At 37.1% G+C, this 25569-nt stretch overlaps 2 protein-coding genes and 1 long non-coding RNA gene across 3 annotated transcripts in view; 1 reads left to right on the top strand and 2 right to left on the bottom strand.

The window, feature by feature from the left end:
- ints4 (integrator complex subunit 4) overlaps positions 1–12264 on the bottom strand; it is a 17304-nt gene extending 5040 nt beyond the window's left edge. Inside the window, exons 1-15 of the mRNA XM_028044554.1 lie at positions 12122–12264; positions 10662–10856; positions 10448–10565; positions 7822–7928; positions 7623–7737; positions 6483–6568; positions 6336–6386; positions 5766–5854; positions 5036–5156; positions 4882–4953; positions 4627–4801; positions 3214–3419; positions 3000–3142; positions 1843–1958; positions 983–1116 (exon numbers count right to left, since the gene is read on the bottom strand). Coding sequence (XP_027900355.1) covers positions 983–1116; positions 1843–1958; positions 3000–3142; positions 3214–3419; positions 4627–4801; positions 4882–4953; positions 5036–5156; positions 5766–5854; positions 6336–6386; positions 6483–6568; positions 7623–7737; positions 7822–7928; positions 10448–10565; positions 10662–10856; positions 12122–12175 — 1782 coding nt within the window. The 5' untranslated portion in view covers positions 12176–12264. The remainder of the gene's footprint in view (positions 1–982; positions 1117–1842; positions 1959–2999; positions 3143–3213; positions 3420–4626; positions 4802–4881; positions 4954–5035; positions 5157–5765; positions 5855–6335; positions 6387–6482; positions 6569–7622; positions 7738–7821; positions 7929–10447; positions 10566–10661; positions 10857–12121) is intronic.
- On the top strand, positions 11011–25569 carry LOC114161341 (uncharacterized). Its single transcript, XR_003598993.1, has 3 exons — positions 11011–11021; positions 19128–19133; positions 24261–25569. It is a non-coding gene; the product is annotated as an uncharacterized LOC114161341 (long non-coding RNA).
- LOC114161335 (uncharacterized) lies at positions 12909–20306 on the bottom strand. The gene is made up of 3 exons (XM_028044555.1): positions 20134–20306; positions 18378–18873; positions 12909–14344 (listed from the first exon to the last, which is right to left on the bottom strand). The coding sequence occupies exons 1-3, from the start codon at positions 20189–20191 to the stop codon at positions 14002–14004; spliced, it is 897 nt and encodes a 298-aa protein (XP_027900356.1). The 5' UTR covers positions 20192–20306; the 3' UTR covers positions 12909–14001.

Genomic DNA, 25569 nt, shown 5'->3' with positions numbered 1-25569 from the left:
GCAAACAGTTACAGGAAATGGCTCATTTAGTATAAGTTCTAGTTCACATAGGACTGACACAATCAATCAGATTAGTCATGATTAATCTACAACTAATTTAGTAATCAATTATTCACTAACCAGAGTATACAGACAAAACAAAAAAAAACACTTGCTGAAAGAACACCACATCCAGAGCATTAATTAAGCCAAAACTGTACAAAACATACATACATTTTGCATTGAAAATAAAAAAACAAACCTTTATTCTGTAAATATGTTCTACCCAAAACTCCTCAAGAATCATACTTTTAGCTTCAAGATGTTAAATTAATAAGCATACGTTAAAGGAATCCTGTTATAGCATTTTAGGCAATTAAATGTTGATTTTATTATGTTAAAAATTAATTGGATTGTTTTTTCATTTGCATTTTTATGCATTTCTAATCGTGTTTAAAAAACATGAGCACTTAAATGAAAAATCTGCAGAATGTGTTCATTTTCTTTATCTGTTTAGTAAATTAATCATCAATTAGCAATTAATCGATTTTTCTAACAATTAAGTGATTAATCAATTAGTAAAACTTTGTCCCAATTGCTCAACAGTGTTAAAATATTTTTCTAAAGTGAACATAATCTCTTGAAAAATGCCTGCAAACTGTTTTTTGAGGGTAAAATCCTGTATTTCCTTATTTATTTCCAGTGTTAAACAACAAAACTACTTCAAATTTTCTGCAGGATGTGTTAAACATTACTTGCTAAAATATTTTAATGAAAATAAGTAAACATTCTGGAAGGTGAGTGTCATTTTTACCTCCGTTATAAAAATAAGCTTAAATGAGATGTTCTAAGGCAGCTTATTCTTGATTTATGGGAACTAAAGGTTCACACCTACCAAAGTCTTTAAAAAGTTTTAAATAAAACGTAATGCGAGGTGATTTGCATGAAAATAGAGCGAAACTGTTAGGCTGTTTGTCGTCATTTCCCAGGTGTCGGTTCTCACCCTGAGTGGGGGAACGAGGTGCGACAGGCTGTCCCTCAGGTAGGCGTAGTGCCTGAAGGTGTGGTCGGAGAACAGCGCCGGCATGGTGGGACACGACTTGGCGGCGTTGAACACCAAAACCAGAACCGCGATGTCTGAGATCAATCACACGGGTCAAGAGGGACAAACAGATTTCACTCAGATCAACTCTGCGACATAAACCCTGTGGCATAAAAAACACTGTAACAGCTCTGCAGAGGCAGAAAAATTAAAATATTGAGGAAAGTATTCAAAAACTAAACTTTCTTCTCATAAAGTACATTTTGAATATTACCACACTGGTTTCTGTTCCTCTGTGCTTTTTATTCACATTAAAGGGGCAGAGTTATGCGTTGTCTGAGCACAAGGAGCCATTTCATATCACATATGACTTAAAAGAAATTTTACTTCCTGTTTTATCACCTAGAAATTAGGCCTCTGTCTCTTTAAGAAACTCTGCCGTCAGAAAGTCCCAACATGGCTCCTTTCTAAACCCTTTAACGTTTTGACCAGCGTGGTACTGAGAAGTAGATTTCATAATGAGCTCAGCTGATGCACAGTCCCACCAGGTGTTTACTAATTTCTGCTGGCTAGTCTGAAGGAGCTGAGTGGGGGAATGCTACTCTGTGAGGCCTGAAGGCGGGGCTAGGTCCATCCAGGTGTTTTGCACTGCTGAATGGTTGCCATGGAGATGAAAGGATTTCTCAAACATGCATGAAAGAATCAAAGAAACACTGGAGGTGTGTTTTTGATAAAGACATTATAACACGATGAAAAGCTAAAAAAAGTCGATTTTACATATTACTGCCCCTTTAAATAAATTTCTGGGGTATGAAAGATACAGGCTGGGTCGTCCATGTCAGGCTCCGGTGTGTCGAAGTACGGGTGAGTGCTGAGCAGCTCAGGAACCAGCGGCAACACCAGTGTTGGGTGGCGAGATCCAAGAAACTTCAAACATCTGTGTGAAGGAAAGCAGATTAAAAACAAATCAAGGACAAAGTTAATGCAAACTTAACTTAAGTTTGTAACAATACTGGAAACATAATGGAGTTAATTTAATAATAATTAGTAAATAAACTGCTGGACTATTTTCCAGAAATAATAGGATGCTCTCTGAAACGCTGCAGAATTTACAGGCCATTATTTTACAACAACTTATAAAAATTACTCTGTAAAGATTTACTTTAGCCAAAATCTGAAGGTTACTTTTTTTTAAATTTCCAAATTACTTTTGTAGAGTTACTGATTCAGGTAAGTTTTATTAAACTGCAATATGTAACTTTTATTAATAAAGATATTGTTACATATTTGTTGAAACTGTTGTGACAGTATGGCATAAAACAGAGAATCTGTGAAAAAATAAATGCATAAAAATAAAAAAAAAATCAAGCAAATCTTCTCTCAGTGCTAGAAACAACCAATCTGTGCCAGAGGCTGGGTTTAGTACTGTCAATCACCCATCCTTGTGGTGCTGCTCACCCCCCCGTTACTCTCTGTTACGCTGCATTTAGCACAGTTGATCATGAATGCTCAGGCTAGCTAGTATAGCCACCGATAACACAGAATAAACAGTTTTCCTGCAGCAACAAGTTGCTTCTCTGCCATTAGCACATTTAGCAGCAAGTACATGAGGATGATTGACAGCGCTAAGACCCTCCTGGTTGTTTCAGGTGAGGAGTGGTGCATTTCTTCAGAGGGCAATAGTAGCTCAGGGAGGAGGTGGAGGAGATTGATCTATTAACAGATTATCTGTCTCAGAAACTGTCACAACATGGTGACACTTTTGACAAATACGCCAAAAATAGATTCTTTATAAAAGTTACAGACTGCAGCTTTAAAGGAGTGTCATGTAAAATAAACTTTATAAATAACCTTTAACTTTCTGGAAAGTAACCACAAAATGACTGTTTGCTTCACTAATTTAAGGAAATAGAATATTTTTACTAAACCTTCCAGTTGTACTGAATGTTTTGGATAAAAATAAGTAATAAAGTCTTACTTCCAGACGGAGTTTCGGTCGGTGGGATATTTGTTGAGGTTCTTCAGCAGCTCCAACAGCGCCAGCTGGATGCACTCCTTGGTGGAGACGTTGGTGTAACAGAGCAGCTCATGGAGAGCTTCCCTGATGTCCCGAGACGAGTCCTGGAGACAAACATCAACTTTATTAGCATCTTTACTCGCAGCTAAAAACAAAGCGTTCAGGTCGTCCCGACCTCCAGGACGGCCAGCACGGTGTCCAGCTGGTCCTCCCTGAGCGTTATGTGGGTCGAGATTTCTCTCAGCACGTGGATGGACTGCAGCCTGACTTCCTCGATCTCATCATTAAACATGTCGACGAGGAAATCGAGGCACTTTTCGGCAAAGCTGGGAGACGAGCGGGCGAGCTGGCAGAGAGCCTCCACTGCAGCGATTCGAACCTCTGAGGAGGAAATGAAGAGAAAACACGAGTCAGAGTCAAATGTGTTCCAGCACAAAGCAAAAAGACTCAAAGTGAGAAGAGGATCAGTGAAAAATATTACTGAATTGGCTCCTAAATATTAGAATAAACCGGAGACCTCTCCAAAATCAGGAAGCGGACTACAGCGCAGGGCATTCTGGGTAAATACAACCAAAACAAACACGCTATTGTAGCACAAGCGGGAGAAATGGCTCGTTGTCTTTTGCTAAAAACAAAACAGAAATCCTATCCCTAAACACTGCATTGTTGCATTTTGTGAAGAAGGAAGTTGAACTCAGTTTCTTCTTCAGAGGTTTTTGGTGCAGCGCCACCACAGGCGAGGAGGGGAACAGGTTTTTCAAAAAGTTTGGTTCGTTTGACTCAGTGCAGAGTGAAAGAGAAATGCAGCAGCTGAAAATGTAACAAATGTTGCAATTATGGACCCCAATCGAAGCGAGTCTACTGGACGATCAGGTGTTTATGTTCCATTATGTTTCCTTGGACAGGTTAGGACAGGTCTACGGGTTATACGAAACATGTTTATTACATTTTTTGCACAAAATTATTATTAGAGAATGAGATTTTATTCTGCTTAGTTCTGCCTATTTTGAGCTGTTTTAGGGTGTCTTGTCACTTTAAATCCAAATAATCTGCTGCTGGCACTCCCCCAAACTCAACCTTTACACTCACAATTGTAAATGGCTCCAAACAGATGCGTAATTGTACAACCATACATCTTTGAAAAGTAGAAGTGAGGCCTCCTGCACAACCAAAAAGAATGTAGCAAGAGGTTTCTGGATGGTAGGTTAACAAAAAACACTTGTCTTTTCCAGCAGCCATTGTACAGAGCATACAGGGTAAAACCAGCTGACCAAACATGCTGAAGCTTAGTTTGGGTTGCTAGGTAACAGACTTGTCCGGCTGGGGTTGCTGCGTAACACTGCAGCCCCGCCGAATGCAATTTCATTGGGAAATTTTTTGAAAAGGCTCATTATCCAGACACCAAAAAACATTCACTTATTGCCACCAAAAACCGTCTGGGTGTTTTCTTAAGCAGTAGAAACCGAAATGGAAGTACAAAAATGTGCAAAATTAGAATTTTGGATAATAGGCCCCATTTAAAATTCAAATCTAGAACCAAAAAGGGGCCAAATTTACACACAAAAACACAAACTGATTTGACAGGTACCAAACATCTCGTCCTCGAGGCCGTGGACGAAAGCACCGCAGGCCCCCGAGGCGATGAGGTTGACGGTGTTGGTGTCCAGTTTCTCTTTGGGGGCATCATCGGCCCACTTCCTGCCAGAGGAGAACTCTCCGGATGCGAAGAGCTCTTTGGCTCGTTCGTGAGCCGTGCGCTTCCTCTGAACACAGAAAAGTCAAAGGAAACGAACACATCAGATTTATTCTGGTGAAAGCAGAAAACAAACCTGAACATACTCACTCTGAGATCCGACATGAGCTTCTTATCCAGAGTTTGCTCCAGAAAGTGATGGCTGACCTGCAGCATGGAGCCCTGGGTCGCCAACATTAAACATCCGCCGTTAAAATTCACGGATCCAACATATGTAATGACTGATTCATTTTGATTTCCTCACCAGGGTTTTAGCTGCCTGCACCCGAACCATCCAGGAACCGTCGCTCACCATGTGACTGATCTTCCCAAATGCATCGTCAACCAGCCGGATCTCCTCATTGGACGATGGGATGGGCACAATGCTGACAAGCAGAGCAGGAAATACATTAAATATTTCCCCTGATTTGAAGAGTTCAACTCAAACTCAATTAAATTTGACAAATCTTTTCATCTGCACCTCAATTTCCCTCCTTTTATTAAATAATCCTTGATGATCTAAAATTTCCACTGCTGTTGATTTAGATCAGTGTCAAACTTATTTTAATTGGCCACATCAAGATCATAAATGTTCTTAAACATATTCTTGTGCCAGAATATATTGAGAGAACTCATTAATAAACTGTTAAAATATTAACACTGAGCAGTCACTTCTTGATTTCATGATAGTTTTTGTAGTGATTCCACAAAATCACTGATTCTGTGGAAAATATTTGACAATTTCCCAAAAAGTATGACTGTCAATATGATTATTTACTTAAAGCTCCCATATGTTGCTGAAAAGTTATTTGTCAGTTTGTTTTTTCTTATTTCAGGTGTAATAAGATATTTACAGTAGACACCAGACCAAAAACACTCCCTCTGGAGTCTACAGGACCACATAAAAAGCTACAAAAGGCCAGATTTGGCCCCTGCACCTCGAGTTTGACACCTGTGATTTAGAGCAAGCCTTATGGTTTCGCTGTGATCTTTACCTTTCTGAGTAGAGCTGGCTGAGCACCCAGACCATCTGAACAGCGGCAGAGCGGACCTGTTCATAGTCGTCAGACAGCAACCTGCAGGCCTGGAAACATGAAAAACATCAACATTATCCTTCCACAGCAGCTGATCGATTTTTAAAGTTTCCAATTAAATCTGAGAGAAGAGAGTCAAAGTGCATCACATTTGGATTCAACAGATTCCAACCATCTGTCCTTCATTTTCTTTTATTGTCAATTTTCAAAGATTTCTGTAGGTTTTCTTTCCAGACACTTTATCATTTTTCTTTGTCTAACTTGATGTTTCCTTAAAATCTGGAGATTTTATTGGTTCCTGCTCCAACTGTTGGACCCAGCCAGTTCGAGTAGCTACACCTTCCTAATGGAGTTTTATAAATCCATCAATCAGCCACCTGTTAACTGCTGAATTAGATGTGTGTCTTATAAATGCGAATTATTAGTTGATTCTAATAAAACCCTTGTAGTTTTTTTATTGTTTGTGTAACAGGACTCATTTAAACATCTAAATATTGCTGCTTTGTTTATGTTTTGTTTATCCGTGAGCACCTGTTCATAAATGATCTGATGAATCTTCATTCCTCTCTCATGAAGCTGCAGCTGGAAAATAAATTTGAAAAAAAAAAACGTAATTAAAAAAAGCAGTAATTTAACGGTGAAACTGAACAGAGAGTTTATTTCTGTGGCTGGTTGTACCATGGCTTTGAGCGCTGCAGTGCGCACTCTGGGGTCCTGGTCTGAGAAGTAGGTACTGATGATACTCTGGACGTCCCGGACTCCTCCTGCAGATCCACACAGCCGACACTTAAAAACATTTAGCAACAATCCAAACACAAACACGCCCGTAACACTTTCTACGTTACGATTTTCAAGGTTTGTGTCACAGCAGCAGAAATAAAATATACTAAATTTATGATGCTGGTCAGAGTTGCTGCAAATTATTCATGAGAGCATTTTCATACGATTATTTCATTTTTAAAGAATAAAGAGAAAAATTCATCAAGAATTAACATCTGATGTTTCTACAGTAACGAACTGAATACTCAAAATATGGAGGGATGGATGGTTGGATGTAGGGTCGGATGTACGGTTAGATGTATGGTCGGATGTACGTCTTATGTACGGTCTTATGTACGGTTGGATGTACGGTCGGATGTACGGTTGGATGTATGGTTGGATGTACGGTCGGATGTACGGTCGGATGTACGGTCGGATGTATGGTCAGATGTACGGTCGGATGTATGGTTGGATGTACGGTTGGATGTACGGTCGGATGTACGGTCGGATGTACAGTCGGATGTACAGTCGGATGTACGGTTGGATGTACGGTTGGATGTACGGTCGGATGTACGGTTGGATGTACGGTCGGATGTACGGTTGGATGTATGGTTGGATGTACGGTTGGATGTACGGTCGGATGTACGGTCGGATGTACGGTTGGATGTACAGTCGGATGTACGGTTGGATGTACGGTTGGATGTACGGTCGGATGTACGGTCGGATGTACGGTTGGATGTACAGTCGGATGTACAGTCGGATGTACGGTTGGATGTACGGTCGGATGTACGGTTGGATGTACGGTCGGATGTACGGTCGGATGTACAGTCGGATGTACAGTCGGATGTACGGTTGGATGTACGGTTGGATGTACGGTCGGATGTACGGTTGGATGTACGGTCGGATGTACGGTTGGATGTATGGTTGGATGTACGGTTGGATGTACAGTCGGATGTACGGTTGGATGTACGGTTGGATGTACGGTCGGATGTACGGTCGGATGTACGGTCGGATGTACGGTCGGATGTATGGTCAGATGTACGGTCGGATGTTTCAGACCTAGCGATGAGCTCGGTCCCTCGCCGTCTTTGGTCAGAGGCGTTTCCACGGTCCCCAGGAACCCCAGCAGCTGCAGACATTTGTTCCTCACCCCGAAGTTCGTATCGGAGAGAAGCTGAAGAGGAAAAACAGGAAGACGTTCAAGATGGCGCAGCGGCGTCCCCACGGCGACGCCCAGATTTTACCCAGGCGGTCTCACCTTGCAGGCCACCTGGACGAGCCGCCGCCTGACAGCCAGACTCTCTGGCAGCTGGCCTCCGATCGCCAGCAGGGAGTCCAGCAGCTGAGCCAGAACCTGATGGGATTCTGGAGACATTTCATAAACCGTCATCAGCACTGCAGCTGCAAATAGTTACATTTACTGGAGTAACTGTTTTGGAAAAATAATTACTTTTAGGAGTATTTTTACTTTTACTTAAGTAATTTTATTATGAAGTATTTCTACTCTTACTTGAGTTAAATTTCTGGATTTTCTACCCACTGAATGAAAAACAAACATTTTAACCAAAACTTCACCAGACGCAGACGCAGACACACACCTAGGCCTGTTGTGATAAACAATAAATCAATTAAGGGGAAAATCTGGGCAAAAAATCAATCATGTAGTGTGAACTATTGCATCAGGTAGTCGATGTGCCCATTTTCTCTATTTCAATATAATTATTACTGAAGGGCAACATAATATACAGACTTCATAATCTGCACTCTTTTGGTTGAATGCAGTATTTATTTCCACTTTGGCTTTATGTTGTTTAGTTTTTATCAAGTACATTTTTTATTAATGGAGACTGAGAATCCATTTTATTTTTGTTTTTGGTTGTTTTATTTTGTTTATCAGCTCCAGTGTTTAGTGTTCTTTTGAAAATAAAGTGTATCTATCTTTGGCAGGAAATCGCATGCATTATTACGTCATTTCCATTAAATCAGTGTAAAAAGGTCTTCAAACAATATTATCATTTATCACAATAATTTTTGAGATAATTAATTGCTGAGCAATATTTGTTATCGTGACAGGCCTAGCTGAAACACTGCATTTTCTGTTAAAGTTTCACCAGTTTTTAGTGAAAGACACTGATTTGGAAAAGAAGTATATTTTGCCTGATTTTATTATTTTGTGATTATGGTATTTTTATGAATTATTTTCATTTGGGTCTTTAAATATGGAAGATGATTAATAACACTGGAAAAAAATAATCAGACTTTAAGATCAGATTTTTTACTTTTATCTAAAATTTCTGACTTTAATCTCAGATTTCTGACAATGTTCTCAGAAATTATGACTAATTGTCTAAGATCAAAAGTCAGGATTATGGTTAAAAAAAGTCAATTCTTTTATTCTTTTTTATTCCAGTGGCGCTAATCCTCTTCCATATTTCAAATACCAAACTCTCCACATAACTTTGTATTTTAACCTCCTGATTATGTAATTTTTAAATATTAAATGACTGATGTTTTGATCTAGGGGAGGGGATATGAGAAAAATCTAATATCCTGATATATTTTTTGCTATATCACGATACACAATATATATCACAATATTCTTAAATGAGCTCCAATGTTATTTTTAACTATAGATCCCTTGCAGCATGATGTCACCCACACACGTCCCGCCCCCATTTCCTGCTAGACTTAAATGTAAGCTCATATAAAACGGATGCAGTGTTTTGCTATGAACTGTCTACAGCATTACTAGATAACAAGGTGAGAAATAAGTTTTAACTAAGAAAAAAAAAGCGAGGGAGAGGGAAGTAGGTCAATAATGCTTGACTTTGACAAACTTAACTAATAGATGTGGTGTGGAATAATGTGTGTTTTGGACAGATCATCAGTAAAGCAGGTGTTTAAATGAGCTAATCAACCACCGCTGTGTTAGCTTAGCTAATAGCAGCGGCGGCGATCTACCACATTGATCACTTATTAATAAAAGCAAAATACACATCAAGCCTAAAACCCCCAAACTGTAACAAACAGAATGTTCTGCTCTATGTGGAAAATGTTTGAATTTTTGGTGCTGAATCCTGATACATAAAGTTGCATTGATGTCAGTTTCTATGGCAACGAGTCTGCGTGTATCGTAAAGCTGACACGAGCGAGAGAAACAAAAAAAGAATGAGTAGTTTTGAGTTATTTTTCCCATTGCACAGCACTAAATGAATCATATCTGCGTCTCCAGGTTTCACTTTAACGGACTAGTTCTACCGCGGCAGCGCGGCTATGAACGGCATGTAAAAGAATAGTCTGATTAGGCGGTGAAATAAATTTGTGGTACAACCTCTCGTGGCAAGTTTTATAACATGTTTCGCAAATTACCTCATTTTGTTCGACATCCTCCATATAAAATCCAAACCACTGCCAGATTATTGATCCAGCTGTTTCTCTTCAGAACTAGACTAGATCATCTGATTCCTCTTCAGTTACCGTCTCATTCAGCCGCTCGCCTCAAACTCTCGCCGTCACCATGTTTGTTTTCTCCAGCGTGATTTATTAGAAAATTTTCAGGTTGGGAGGGGGGACGAAGTGATGCATTCATAGGGTGTCGGATAAACCATACTCGCAGTGAATTTGACGGTGAAAGTTTATTATTTGAACGACAATTTATACATGATAGTTGCGATATAGCCATTTTAACTATCGTAAATTGAAAATATCGCGATACATCGAGTATACTTGATACATCGCCCAGTCCTATTTTGATCAGTTACTCAGTAGTTTTGGACCCAATATTTTTTTACTCTTACATGAGTAATCTCTTGGAATTTTTACTTTTACTCCAGGTAGAACATGTTGAAGTAGTGCTACTCTTACTGGAGTGGTACAGGTCTTACTCTCATTTCCAAGCGTATTAATGACGTCGTCTACGACGCAGTCAGGGCTGAAGCCGTTTGTTTTGGACAGCAAACCCAGAAGAGATGCGATTTTCAGCCTCACTGAGTTATCAGACTCCTAAACGGGAAACAAAACAGGGAATTATTACCACCAACAACTGTAAACAAATCCAAAACCTTGTGACTATATGTGGATCTGTGGTGTTAGCTTCACCTTGTAGTAATGCTCCAGCAGGATCTGGATCACACCCTCCACGCTCTCCGCCTCCACCGGTTTGCGTGCGAACTCCAGAAGGTACTGCAGCGCGTCGGTGGCGTTGGCGGCTTTGCAGAGGTCGATGTGCAGCGCTGCGGATTTACTGGGCTTGGACAGGCGCAGCTTCTTCACTGGAGCTTCTTCAAGAGGAATCTGCAGGAAACATGTTAGGAAGCCGGAAGATAACAATTTAGCATATTTTGTTACAAAAAACAGAAATAAAACTGGAGCTAATATGTATGGACCTAAAGAGGCACAATCTAGATCTGCAGCTTCATTTATTACAGCTAGAAACTAGCCATCAAGCTTGAAATCTTTGTGCTGAACCTTCAGAGCCACATGAAGACAGTTACAAAGTCGGCCTTCTACCACCTGAAGAACATTTCCAGGATTAAAATCCAAAAGTCCCAGCAAGATCTAGAGAAACTCATCCATGCATTTAATTAGTCGCATTGATTACAGCAACAGTGTCTTCACAGGTCTGAATAAAAAGTCAATCAGACTTCTGGTTATAGCCTACGCCGCATCCCCACAACCAGAAGCAACATTCAGTTTTTATGGTCCTTTACTATAGAACAAACGCCCAGAAAACTAAAAAACTGCCGAAACAATGAGTCTCTTTTAAATCACGGCTAAAAAACATTTGTTTACAACCAAATTTGATAAATAACAACTGTAACATCATGAAGTGTATTCTGTTTTTAAACATGTCATTGTTTCCATTATTTTGCCACTGTAATTTAATGTTTTTTGCTGGTTTGTTATTTTATTCTCCTTCTAATTACGCAAAGCATTTTAAACTCAATCAATATTTCATTTAAACTGACGGAACTCTGGTTATTTTGCAAAGAGTAATGTGCAAATATGTTTTAAATTGTAGTGATATATACGCCACAAAACCTGCAGGTATAATCCCACAAAATCTGACTCTACGATATTGACTCAGTGGGGCTGAATACAAATGCAAGCCATGTTTTACAGTTTAATTAGCTAACATGTGAAAAGTCATGCTTTTTTTTTTACTTCGCTTCAAAACGTCACATTAAAACGTATCTTCTTATCTGCTTTCAACGACCGATAAATTTAACCTGTCAGATCAGATTATACACGTTATTTGTGTCAGTTTGTATTTATAACCTACCTGCTAGTTGGCGTTAAGGAAGGCTAACTGGCTCAGTCCGGAACTCAATTGTAACATTACCGACTGAAATCAATTCCAAATATTACATTTGAAACGATTAAAGCGATCCCAACGAGCACAGTAACCGTCATAAACTGGGTTTTGACTGAGTCTGCTTGAATGTTGCTAAGCTACATTAGCTAACCAGCTAGTTATTCTGTCGGTATATTTCCCCGTTTTCCTGTTTGTTTTACAACTGAACAAGAAGCGAGAAAAACAAACAACATCTTGTGTTTACCTGAACAACTTTGGAAAATTCCTCATAAACTCGTTTTTTCAAATGTGCTGCCATGTTCTAGCAAAAGTAGCTAGCTGATTTTTCACACCAACAACACAGAATTGTCCCTTTCAGCTTTCCGTAGGAACTCACAATACCAGAGGAAAAGAGAAGGATGGAGAGGAACGTCAATGTGACGTTCACGTTCCTTTTGTAAATTACGCTTTCACTTTATGTACATATTTACGTCGATTTATATCTTTTAATAAATTGTTATTTAAAGATTATTTAATGTCTATTGAAAGAATTAGGTGTAGCCATTTTTATCAAGTTTATCAACTTTTCTAACAAATATTTGTTTTAATTAACCAATTCCACGCTAAAATTTAAATAACCAAAAATCAGCCAAAATTGTGTGGAAGAACTAATAACAAAATTAAGTATTTATTTATTTCAAATTATTTTATGGCAAATACGCATTAAATCAGCTAAAATAAACCAAATTAAGTGAATCAAACAAGAAAATAACATAATAGTCATTATTTAAAATAATATGTTTAGAGTCTAACTTATTTCAACATTATGATCTACAGGATATGTATTAGTTTAAGCTGTTATAACAGGACATAAATATTATTTAAATACTTGACTCTCAAATATTCTGAGACCTTCACTAAACAGCTGGAGTTACTATGTAATTCAATTATACACAATATACTGATTTACTGAATTAAACTTGTAATTGATTTTATTTAGAGGTAGAGTAAGAATGCAAACGCACAGCATGGTTTTTATGATTTTTATTATTATTATTACATTTACTTCTACTTTTTGTTGGTCTGCCACATAAAATCCAGATGAAATACATTAAAGTTTGTGATTGTAGCATAGAAAATATGAAAAAGCTTCTGGAGTATAACTACTTTTGCAAGCCAGTGCAGAGTTTCCCTATCTATTTGTGGCAACTGACACTGAAAAAAAGATTCACCATTGTGGACATTGTGGACTTTCTCAAACATTAACGCAGGAGCAACAAAGTAGCACTGTCAAGTAAACAGTTTGATATGAGAACCAAGAGGAGGTGACACTAAAGGAGAGTTATTGGAAATGAGAACAGCGTGATTTTAAATAAATTAAAGCTGCATGGAGAAAAAAGAAACCGTGAAATATCTGCAACTCTTTTGCAAGGTTAACATTTTAATAAGAAAGCATTTTCCTCTAAGCTAATCTAACTGAAGCACAGTATGTGTCAAATATCTGCAAAATCTTACCAAGTACTTTTGTTTAGTTTCTGGTGCAAATATTTTATTACACTTGAAATAAGACAAAACAAATGTACAAGTAACTTTTCAGTAAGATATAGGAGCTTGTTTTAAGGGAATAATTCTTGAATGTTTACAAAAAGTACAAATTCTACTGGCAGATTATTTGACTTACAACGTGGGAAAAATGTCTTGTTATGAGTAGCTGTGTTTACATTGACCATAAGATTGCACAAACTGGAATTACAAAAAAATATTCACTTATTGGAAACTTGGCAATTTCAAAAATGTTTTTGCTAGAATGAGGTGGTTTTACGGTTGAATCGAAATGTGATCAACAGCCAGATGTTACTACTGGCGGAAAAGACAAAGAAAATTACAGGAAGTGGTAAGAGGATAATAGTGTGACATGTTTCTTAATGACTTATCATGTGGACAAACTTAAAGAAGCATGATTTTAATTGCATTTATTAAACGTAAATTGTGAAATTGTGTTTTTTTCTACAAAAATACTTGATAAGATTGTGTTTTTACAGTGTATCAAGGGATAATTGTCCATTTTTTTCTTTTTAGGTGGACTGTCAAACACCCATTCTGCTTTTTACAGTTTCTTTGCAGCAAATGGTTCAGCACAGTCAGTCAGTAAACATCCTGCAGCTCGATGACAGCAGCTGAGGTCGTTGCTCTCTTGTGGTCTGATTTCCATGTGAAGAATCCCACGATGCACACCAGGAGCGGCAGAACCACACACAGAACGATCCGGCTGATGGGCAGCTCTGCGGGACACTCCTCTGTGACCGGCGGCTTCACAGTCTGGTCCGTGTCGGTGTTTTGAAACAGAAAGGAGGATCTGAAGTCCAGAAACGTAACTTTCTTGTTCTCTGTGATGTCCACCTGACATCTCCACTTCCTGTTGTTGTCCTCCGCTTGCAGCTTAATGAGTAGAGTGACGTTGCACCGAGTGTTTTCAGTCAGCTTGTACCTGCATGGAGACAAAATACATATTTTATATTCTGTACAATAAGGTCTTCAGCATAGATTGTATCTTATCATCCAACACTTCGTCAAAGTCAGTTTCATTCGGGCCATATCAAAAATCTGAAGGTTCTTAAAGGGCTGGTTGTGCCAGAATGTATTTAAAAGGCCATTAAGCTAAATTATTAAAATATTAATAAATTTTGTGATTTCTTCTGTGGTTATTTTGCAATCAAAATCACAGATCTTGTGGTGCTAATTTAGAAATGTTTGAAAGGAATTTTATGATATTTTTGTTAATGTATGATGTGTCAAGAGAAACCGAGATCATCCCGCTTCCCCATGCTGGAGATTTAAGTTTAACAGTAATAATAAATAAAGTTATCTTTAAAATTAATCACACAAGTGACATCTAGGCCCAACAGTAGAATTAAACATCAATAAAATAAATCTGCTTGTGTGTGTGTTGTTTTGTCTCCTGCAAACTTTGCTTTTATTCTACGTCTTTTTTCTATCTAATCATAAGAAATCATAGTCAGTCAGAGAGAGTCATGAAACAGGAAAAGCAGGTTTCCTGAAAAAAGAGGAAGTTTCCAGCCTGCAGATTTATAAAAATAAATGAGACTATTCCTTATTTTAATGCATGAAAGTTTTAAAGAATGAAATCTAAACATTTTCAGATATTGGATAAGATTCAAAGTAAAAATACTTACAGTATATTAATATTAGTTTACTTATAATAATACTTACACTTGTGGGAACACTTACAAGAAAAACAAGTAACTGTAACTTTGGTATCAAATAATTAGAATAATAGATTATTCTTGGTTTCTTTTCAGAAAACATCTGTAATAACTCACATTAAGATCATAATAAGAGTAACTAATAAGTTATGGTTATAAAATCATAAATGAATGATAGATCAGAGAAGCTAAAGAAATTATAAATGTGATTTTGACATTGAACTTGAAATGGTGTAAAAAGGTGTAACTGCAATTAAACATCACTGATATGTTGGAGGTAGATGGTAGGTGAAAGGTTAAGGGAAAAGGGGAACTAACAGCAGAGCAGAGATGATCAACGCCTTATATGGGAGCAGGGTGTTGAACAACGTAAACGTTTCAGAGAAAAGGTTGTGCAGGCAATGGACATAAGAGGACCATTGGGTAATCCTGAGACATGAGCACAAACATCAGGACATAATGTCTCTAAGACAGTGATGGATATGAGATCATCTGTCTGAGCAGTCAGCCAATGAAACAAGCACAGCATTAGTGCTAGCCAATGCAAACGCAAAGAAAATCTAAAAGATGTTGTGGACATTCAGTTAATGAGTCGCCTTAAAGTTCTTTGATGGTTGCAAAATAGCTGTGATGTTTGATTCTGGAGAGGAAAAAGTGGAAAATGTTTTATTGGTTGCTTTTAGCCCAAAACTAAATGTAAAACATCATCCTTGGGACTCACTGAGTCACTAAAACCAACCTGGTTCAATAACAAATGCAAGTTGTAATTTAGAGAAGGAGCGACCGTTAACAGGTGAGCTCTGTGAAACTAGTTGGCTGTAGGCTGCTCAGTCTGGCTGATTCACAGGGGGAAGAAGGGTGGGACACCTGGATGTAGGCCGTCAGAAACCAGGTGAATCTTTTCTCGAAACCAGCTTAAACAGAGTTTACTTCAGTTCTGGACAGGGTAAATCCCAGCAGATTTAGGAAACTCATTTCACCCGTTAGACGGAGAGCTGGTAGCACATCTTACCCAAACACTTTTTCCACGTCATACGGGTCACGTGAGCAACAGTCGGACTTTACTGTGGGCGAAGACAACAATGGAGACAACAGGAAGTGGTAGAAGGATGATAGTGTTTGTTTTGTTTTGTTTTTCGGACAGTGTGCAGTTCACAGCATCACATAGTTAAAAAAAAGGTTGAGTACTAGTCAGACGTGTTTAATCTATACAGCAGTTGCCGACTACAATTTCCCCTAAACGCCGCATACGTAGCCGCTCCCAGTGTGGCGGCCATTTTATCTGATGGTCAATAGATGATGAGCGCTGGCGTCGTGGCTGAATTATAAATATCTCACAAACTGTTTACATGCTTTACTGCCATAATTTTTAACAACTTATCTTTAATTTCGTCTCTTATTTAATGGAAACACCACAATTACGAAATTGTGGGGAGGTTTTCTCGACATTAGCAGAATATAGACAAAGATTTGCATACACCTATAGTGGAAATGCAATTAGCACTTGATGGCGCATAAAGGAGGTAATATAATCATTTGGATGAGGTTTATCGGAGCAGAGAGCATCTATAACACTGGGAAATGTCGCTCTAGAGTGAAATTAGAGGTATCTGTCCGTCAGCGGAAGCTCGGCCCAAACTGGGTCATCAACAGGAAAATTATGGTTTCACACAAATAAAGACGAGTAGAATAAACCTGTTTATGCAGAGGTGTTGAACAGTGAAGTGAATGCATTACATTAGCAGCACTTGGCAGCTACATTCCCTCTTTTCACACTTTAAACCACAAAGTACTTCTGATGAAACTGAAACAACTAAATTTCTCTCAACAAGCATTGATCTGGTTCAAGTCCAACCTTGACTGAAGACATTGGTGTGTTAAAATAAATGGTGTCAAATCTGCAATACAAAAACCTAATCTAGGTGTACCACAAGGGTCGATACTGGGAACTCCGCTCTTCTGTTTTTATACATAAACCATTTACCTTAAATGTGCTGCCAACCCTATGCAGACGATACAGCAATTTATCTAGCAGCAGATATTCCTGATCAGGCTGCAGAAACATGAACTCAGCATGTTGGTTGTAATAACTACTAAACATTACTAGGAATCAAAAGAAAATCAAGGAAATATCCAAGTTCAAATATCTGGGGATTATTTTAGATTGAGTACTTAAGTTTGACGCTTCTGCTAGGAAAATGTCTAAAATTGTAAAGATTAATATAAATTGTTTCTGTCTGATGAGAACCTGTATTTCCACCAAAACAGCTCAAATGACATTTTCATGTATTTCAAACTGCTCTGTCATTTGCAGCTAATCTTCAAAATATATTGTTTAACCATTAATGGCATACAAGCAAACCTTAGCAGTATTTCATCAGAAATCAATATTTTTCCTTTTATTAAAACTACATTTAAGCATATGTCTGGTCTTTCCCCTGAAGTAATTTAAAAAACTGGAGACTGGCTGAAAGAACAACATTATGAACATTGAACATTTTATGCTAATTATGTATTTTTATGTATTTTACTTGTGAAATGTAACTTTTAATTTTGCTTTTGTAGATCAAAAAGCCAAAAGTTTAGGAAAATAAGTAAATAAATTAACAAATAAATAAATAAAATCTTAAATAAGCACCAATAATAATTATCAGAGTTTTTCTATTATATTACTATTTATTACTATTATAATAGTTAAAAACTCTTTCTCCAACAAAACATATAATGAAGCTTTTATACATTCCAAGCTGTCAGTTATTCCACAGACAATAACTGCCTAATTTTTGTTTTTCACCTTGCCCACATTTTGTTGTTTTATATTATTCTGGTCTAATATTCTAATGATCTAATAAATTAGATTTAGTGTTTTTATTTGCTTTGAATGGAAAATTGTCAGGATTAACAAAAAGAAACTTGTGAAAACATCAGATTATGTGCAATTAATGTAGAGCTGCAACTGAATTATTGTAGTAATTGATTACTACAGGTAACGCATCAGCAGCTAAAAAGTACTTCAGACATCAACATGTGAAAAGCTTTTGCTGTTTAATGTAACATAGTGCAGAGGTGATCTGTTTATCATTTTTTGGATTAACTGATTAATCACTGGAATGCAGAAAGTTTGAGGCTTATTTTAAATAAATTAATTCCTTAATATTGATTTTTAAAAAGTATTAGTTCTAGTAGCTGATTGTTTCACCTATAAAAATACTTTTTCCCATGTTGTTCTCAATGGAGCTCGTATTTTTTAATCAATGTTAACTTAAATCAAGATTATGTATCTTCCTGGAAAGTTACTTGTCAGCCAGTTTGGTCCTGCTCTCGTCTCTGGGCAGCTGCTCTCCGTCCTCATTCAGCCAGTTGACCCTGAACACGTTGGAGTACGGCTTGCAGCTGCCCGCGTCGTAGTAGGTGAAGAGGATGCAGGTGAGGAAGAGGTTCCCTCCAGGCCGGAGCTCCGTGATCGGCGAACCCGAGCGGACGCTCAGCAGCGACAGGTAGACGTCGGTGACCGCCTCCTTGCTCTCCAGACACACGTACGAACCCGCGTCTCCCACGGTGAGGTCGCTGAGGACGAGGGAGCAGTTGGACGTGACTGTGGTTCTGCTGGATTTGTCCGAGTCGCGGTTGACCCGGCCTCCGGTCACCTCCTCGCTGTAACGGACCAGGCCGCCTCTGAAGAAGGTCCAGGTGATGGAGGAGCAGCCGGCTGAGATCGGTCTGGTGCAGGGCAGCAGGGCGGCGTCTCCGATTCTGCTGTAAACAAACACCGAGTCCTTCACACTCCTCACACCTGGAGGCAAAACGGGGAGCAGCGTCACGCCAGGAGTTTCTCCTCTTAAAGGAAGGTAACTTAAATTAATGATCTTAGAAAATAAAGTACATTAAATTGGAAAATTAATTTACTGAAGTAACTCAATTCATTAAGTGCACTGCAAAAACAGAAAATCTTACTATAGATTTGACAAAAATATCTTGTCCAATATCTTCTGCAAGATATTTGTGCACTTGAAATAAGACAAAACTAACTTATAAGTAACTTTTCAGAAATATGTAGGAGCCAATCATTTCCAATACGTAAGTCAATAATTTCTTAAAATATTGATTTTAAAAAGTTCTAGTTTCACTGGCAGATTATTTAACTTATAACATGGGAAAATGTATTATTATAAATGAAATAATCTGCCAATTCACCTAGTACTTTAAAAAAAATCAATATTAAGAAATTATTTACAGAAAACAAGCTTCTATATCTTGCTAAAACGTTATTTGTAAGTAATTTGTAAGATATTTGCAGTAGAAACTAGAACAAAAATACTACCGTAATTAGGATTTTGTGTTTTTGCAATATGAAACATGTTGAGCACTGAAAAGACACAAAATCATAAGTATTTTTGTCTTGCTTCTCCTGCAAATGTACAATTGAGTTTTAGAGCCATAGTATGTAACAGTATTTCAAGAATAAAGTCATAATATTGTGACTTTATTCTGTTTTTTTGTCTTAGTATGGCCCTAATACTTTGGCATGCAAATATCTTAATACACAAAACTAACTTTTCAGCAAGATTTCAGGGCCTTGTTTTAAGTCAATAATTCCTTAATATTTGTAAGTTCTGGCAGATTATTTCAATGATGACATTTTTCCATGTTATAAGTGACCATATCTGCCATCAAAACATGTATTTTTAACAATATTGAGGCATTATTGGCTTAAAACAAGCTCCTATATCTTGTGGAAGAGTTACTTGTAAGATAGTTTTGTCTTATTTCTAGTGCAATAAGATATTTGCACTAGAAACTAGAGCAACTATACTTGGCAAGAGTTTGTGTTTTTGTAGCGTATACACTGACACACAGATTGGCGCCTTTATTGCTATTAATTATAATAAAAACACAACATTTAATACTGTAATAACATATTACAACAAATATAATAAAAATACATCTGTACATTTAGGGTGTAACAGAAGTTTAGTCCATTTGGAAAACCTTTAAATACTCCCAACCCAGACCATAAGACCTGATCAGATGAGACCAAAATGAAGAATTGTACCTGTTTGGAGCAGACATGTGAGCGGCAGGAGTCGGACAAAGATCTGTAACCCCATCATGTTCCTGATTCCACGTCTGCACCGCCGCTCTAGTCGCTTCTCAGCTACTCTGCAGCAAACACTCTTGAGAAAGCAGTTTTGCACTTCCTGTGTGAACCTGAAGCGAACGGGATGGCAGCATCGTCTGCAGCCTGCTGGCCAGCAGGGCGGCAGCATCCTCTCTGAGACACACACAGACGCACACACACACACACACACACACACACACACACACGCACACACACACACACACACACACACATGTTTTAGCTCAGGGTTTGAGACACACGCTGCAAAAACACAAAATATCACCAAATATTTTCACTCTAGTTTCTGGTTCAAATATCTTAACACACTTGAAATGAGACAAAACTAACTTCCAGGTAACTTTTCAGAAAGATATAACAGCTTGTTTTAAGTCGATAATATCTTAATATTCATAAAAAAAAGTAAAATATTCCACTGCACCGTTACCTAGCAACCCCAACCAAGCCCAGCCCCGTTACCTAGCAACCAAGAAACTGCAACTGTCTTAAGTGAAATTATTTGCCAGTTAATTTAATACTCTATAAAAATCTATACAAAGTAATGATTTACTAAATAGTTGTTAAAAGTCCGTCGGTTAGTTTAGTTTACTACATTACCCAAGATGCATCTGTTCATTTTGTGATTCCGTTTCACGTAGTTGAGTGGCTTGTTTTTCTGTGCTACTGTGTGGCTCGGTGGCATGAAAGTGGCATCCGCTGACATCCACCATCAACCTATCTTGGGTCCTTTGTGTACGAAACCTGTGTGCGTTTTTATGATATAACCACACACACACACACACACACATACACACACACACACACTCTCATATACGAAACATCAATAAACTTTTGAGCTGCACCGTTGGAGTCGCCCTAGTCCTTCTGACCGAGGAAGAGTCGATTGACGAGAGATCTGGATTTAGCGCCTGTTTAGACGCACACAGTCTTCTACAATAGTACTAACTGAAAAGTTAGTTGTAAGTGAGTTTTGTCATATTTCAAGTGTAGTAAGATATTTGCACTAGAAATTAGAAAAATATTGCGTGTTTTTGCAGTGCAGAGAGCAAAGTATCATCTTACTATTCTAAGCAAATCTCTGCCCAGAGTCCATTGAATGCAAATATATTAAAATAAAATAAATAAATGTTCGTCAGCATCAATTTGGCTTTGAGAAATCATTTTCACACCTTTATTTTTCTCAATTTTACCTTTAATCCTACTGCTAACAGTAGGATAAAGGTAAAATGATACTTTTGATTTGTATATTTGCTTTGCTTTATGTCACACTTAACTGTCAGATGGCCCAACTTATCTTTGGGGATTCAAGATTATCCATAATTTGTATGTTTTTTGTATGTTGTATGTAAATTTGTATGTTTCTCTTTAAAAATCATTTTTATTTTCTTCCAAATGCACATAAATGTCTGCATATTGAGAGCAAACTCAAATTCCTTGTGTTTGTGAAAAACTGTCCAATAAAACTGATTCTGATTCACGTTTTTAATCACTGTCTTTATTATTGTGTAAAAGTCAGAGGGAAATATTCCACCAGACATTACATCTGAGGTTTTCTCCCTTTACTTCTTAGTTTTACTTCCTTCTTTTATTCTTTTAACTTCGAAATAAAAGCAGAACATCGAGTTCTGAAGTTTTTATGCACTGTTTAATTAAACTGAGAAAATTCCCAGTTTGGTAATTTGGAAATAAATACACGTCTCTTCAATTCAACATTCTTAACTTTTGTAACTTTCTGATGTAACAACCACAGGCTTAAATGTGTCTAACTGGAATTTCATAAGAGGCAACAACTGTGAAGCAGGAAGATGATAGTTTTTTAAACTATATGAATTAAAGTAAATAAACACCAGTAGCAACACATCATCCTGAACTCACCATCCCCACATTGAAACACGGTTGTGGCTCCATTATGCTGAGGGAACACTTTCCTTCGGCATAAACAGGAATTTACTGAAATAAAACCTGTTCAAGATTGGGGGGGAAAAAAAATTATTTTTAAAGGACTACAACCCGGAATTTACAATCAGAGCAAAATCCAGCAAAAGAATCTGTAGCAAGACTTGAACGTTTCTGTTTTCAGACACTTTTCATTCAGTTTGATTAAACTTGAGCTATTTTACAAAGACAGAAGAAAAGATTTAGTTTCTAGATGAACAAAATCTGGAAATGCAACCCTAAATATCTGCAGCTGTAACTACAGTGAAGGAGCATTTTAAAAAATGGATTCAGAAGGGCTAAAAACAAAAGCATGCCACACTTTCCAGTTTTTATTTGCACGAACACCTTTGAATCTTTTTTTCTTCTTCTACTTTTCAATCATGCACTATGGAAGCCCATCACCTTAAATCCCAGGTAAGTAACTGAGTGTATTAAATTGTGATATTAATCATATTGCAGCATCTCCTGTACTTTTCCACATCTGACTCGTCTGAAACGTCTTTGTTATCAGTGAAGATTAGATCTTATCAAACAGATTCTATTGATATTGGACAGAATCTAGTTTTATATGTTAGGATGTTCACATTTCTCTAACACACTGCCACTTTACAATGATCATGACACTTATTTTGAATATTTCACTTTAGTTTATCTGCTTTCTTACAATAAAACAGACAATAAAAGAGAGATATAAGAACTGTTTAGCTGTTGACCTTTGGTTGTCTTTGTTACAGCCCAGTTATGTTACAGGATGTTGGTAGAACTGGCTTTTATTATACTCAAATAAAAAATAAAAAAATCTTCTGATCTCTTTTGTTGTTGTTACTCAAATGTCACTTCTGGCCTGAGGTGTGAAATGCTGTCGTTTGCATCTTTTCTGCCTCCATTCTTCCTTTGTTCTAGGAAGTATAATTGTGACACGTTGTGGTGAAAACACTGTATGCAGCCGGCACCACACCTGCTCTGTGGAAACTTGATTTGACCTATAATATTGGGTGTATGGTAAAAAAAACACCCCAAAAAACAACTATATTCTGCAAAAGCTGACTGTGCTGCATTTGAAAACTGTATTAATGCTGATTTGCAGGATTTTCCATCGTATTTTAGCATCATTTGTATGTTTAGCTTTGACTGTACAAGGAGGCATCACCTTTAGCCCTGGGTTGGTGCAAATATTTTTAAAATTATTATTTTTAAAAAGCATGGTGCCAGATAAAGAAGGATGAGAAAAATCATGATGTGTTTTATAGTAGGAATTATTCATCAAAATGTAGAATATTTGTACCCGAGTTGAACTCAAGTATGAGTGGCACTTATTTTTACTCAAGAAAAAGTAAAAAATATTTTGTAAAAACTCTAAAGTACTGAGTAGCTGATCAAATTACCAATCACTTAATATTAAAAAAATTTAACATCATCAGACAGACCAAAATATAAAGTTACGTGGAAATTTTGGTATTTTAAGGACCAAAATGACAATAATTTACATAAGTAACAAAAATTAACACAATCAGGCAAAATAAAATGTTTCCAGATCAGTTTCTTTCAATAAAAAACTGATGAAACTTTAACAGAATCTGCAGGTGTGTGTCTGTGTCTGATGAATTTTTGGTTAAAACATGTTTTGTTTTTCATTCAGTGGGAAGAAAATCTAGACATTTTTATATGTACTTCAAAATAAAATTACTCAGATAAAAGTAAAACTAAAAAATTCTCCTAAAAGTAAATTCTTTTTCAAAAAACGTTACTGAAGTAAATGTAACTAGTTGCTACCCAACTCTGTATATATAAACATATAAATATATAAATGTAACCCGTCTGAACGAAGTTTTCATGTAACGTTTATTCTTTATCAGAAATTTTGTTAAACTGAACAGGCTAAGTAGCACAAAGCTATCCGCCATTGTTTTTGTTCTTATTTGCCTGTTTAAATGATTCTTTGTATTATTAATTTTAAAGTTTGACTTCTAAAAGTCCAACCAGGGACCGGATCTGCAATGCTTGAGGGCCAATAAAAACAAATGTTAATTTTTACAACGTTGTTTTATGTCATGTCACTGCTAAACTAGAAACTAGAATTTGTGTTATTTTAACAGCCAAGTTAGTGTAGGGAATAAACTAAAAACAATTAAAAAATAAATAAATAAAAAATAAAACAGTAAAATTGTTAAGTTCCGTTAACATAAAGGTGTAGTCATGGTCATAGGGGGGTAATTCGCTAATTAATTGTGTACTAAAGTTCATATAGTGTAATAATAATTACATTACTTCAGCACTGTATGGTAGAAATGACTTGCATAATGGAATGACGAAGTTACTAATTATAGCACTGAATTGGACTAAAGGTTGTCCAATGTATCTGAACAAACAATGCACCCACATATGCAAACATAAATTTCAGTGTTTCCAAATCTCTTATTTGAAACATCACAGAATAAAAACGAAAAGTTAGAATCTATAGCTACAGATCTAAGTCTTCCAGAGGAAACTGGGGTTTCTGGTCCTATTGCTTCCCTTTTGCTTCTTTCCCTTGTTTCTTTCTTTTGCATGAAAACCTGGTAAATAAATTTATATAACCTAAACAAAACTCAATCCTGTTTGATGAATATTTCCATAAGACCTGCCTTTCAGAAGCTGGAAGCAGGAAGAGCAGATTTGCCACATGAACGGCTGAACCTGAGTACTGGTAGAGTGAGCCAAAATACCAATATTTTTTGGGTTGAAAATTCTGATAATGTCTCATAATTGTTAAACTCGTCATGAATGTTCTTTAAAGTTATGATCATTACTGCTGAAGTTGATTGGAAGTTTATTTTTGTTGATGTATTGTTTTCTTATATCTTATGTCTTGGGGTGGAGTCGTGGCTCCTGGAAACCATATGGACTGTTAACGAGCAGGACTGTGAGAACTGGGGGAACTGACACCATTTAAATGCAAAGGTGATGTCGTTATTATGCGTCTACATGGATAATTGATTCTGCAATGACCATGTTTCAAATCTGCCACGTTTGGATATTGTGTAAACTGCCTTTCTTTTTAGCCAATCTCTTTTATTGTATTGTCAGCGATTTTGTACAAATTTAATTTACAGTGTTCGTTTGATGGGTAATATTGGGAAAGGTAACATGTCTAGTATTGTTGTTCATTGTCTATAACATATTTACCTGTGAATTCCTTGCATAAGTAGAAATAATTCTTGGTGTTTGATGGGGTATTAGGTATGAAAAAATGTAGTGACTAGTGGGACTTTTGTGTAGTGGAGGATATGTAGAGGTGGTAATAATATGACATGAAATATGTTAAATGAAATGTATATCATGCCACATGGAAAATCCTTATGCGCAACTCGCATGTGAGTTATTAAGGGGACTTTAAAATCGAATAATGGAGGCATCCAAGATTTCACTATACAA

This window comes from Xiphophorus couchianus, chromosome 18, assembly GCF_001444195.1.
Source record: "Xiphophorus couchianus chromosome 18, X_couchianus-1.0, whole genome shotgun sequence".
NCBI lineage: Eukaryota > Metazoa > Chordata > Actinopteri > Cyprinodontiformes > Poeciliidae > Xiphophorus > Xiphophorus couchianus.
The sequence above is the reverse complement of the archived record's forward strand: the minus strand, read 5'-3'. Positions and strand labels throughout refer to the sequence as shown.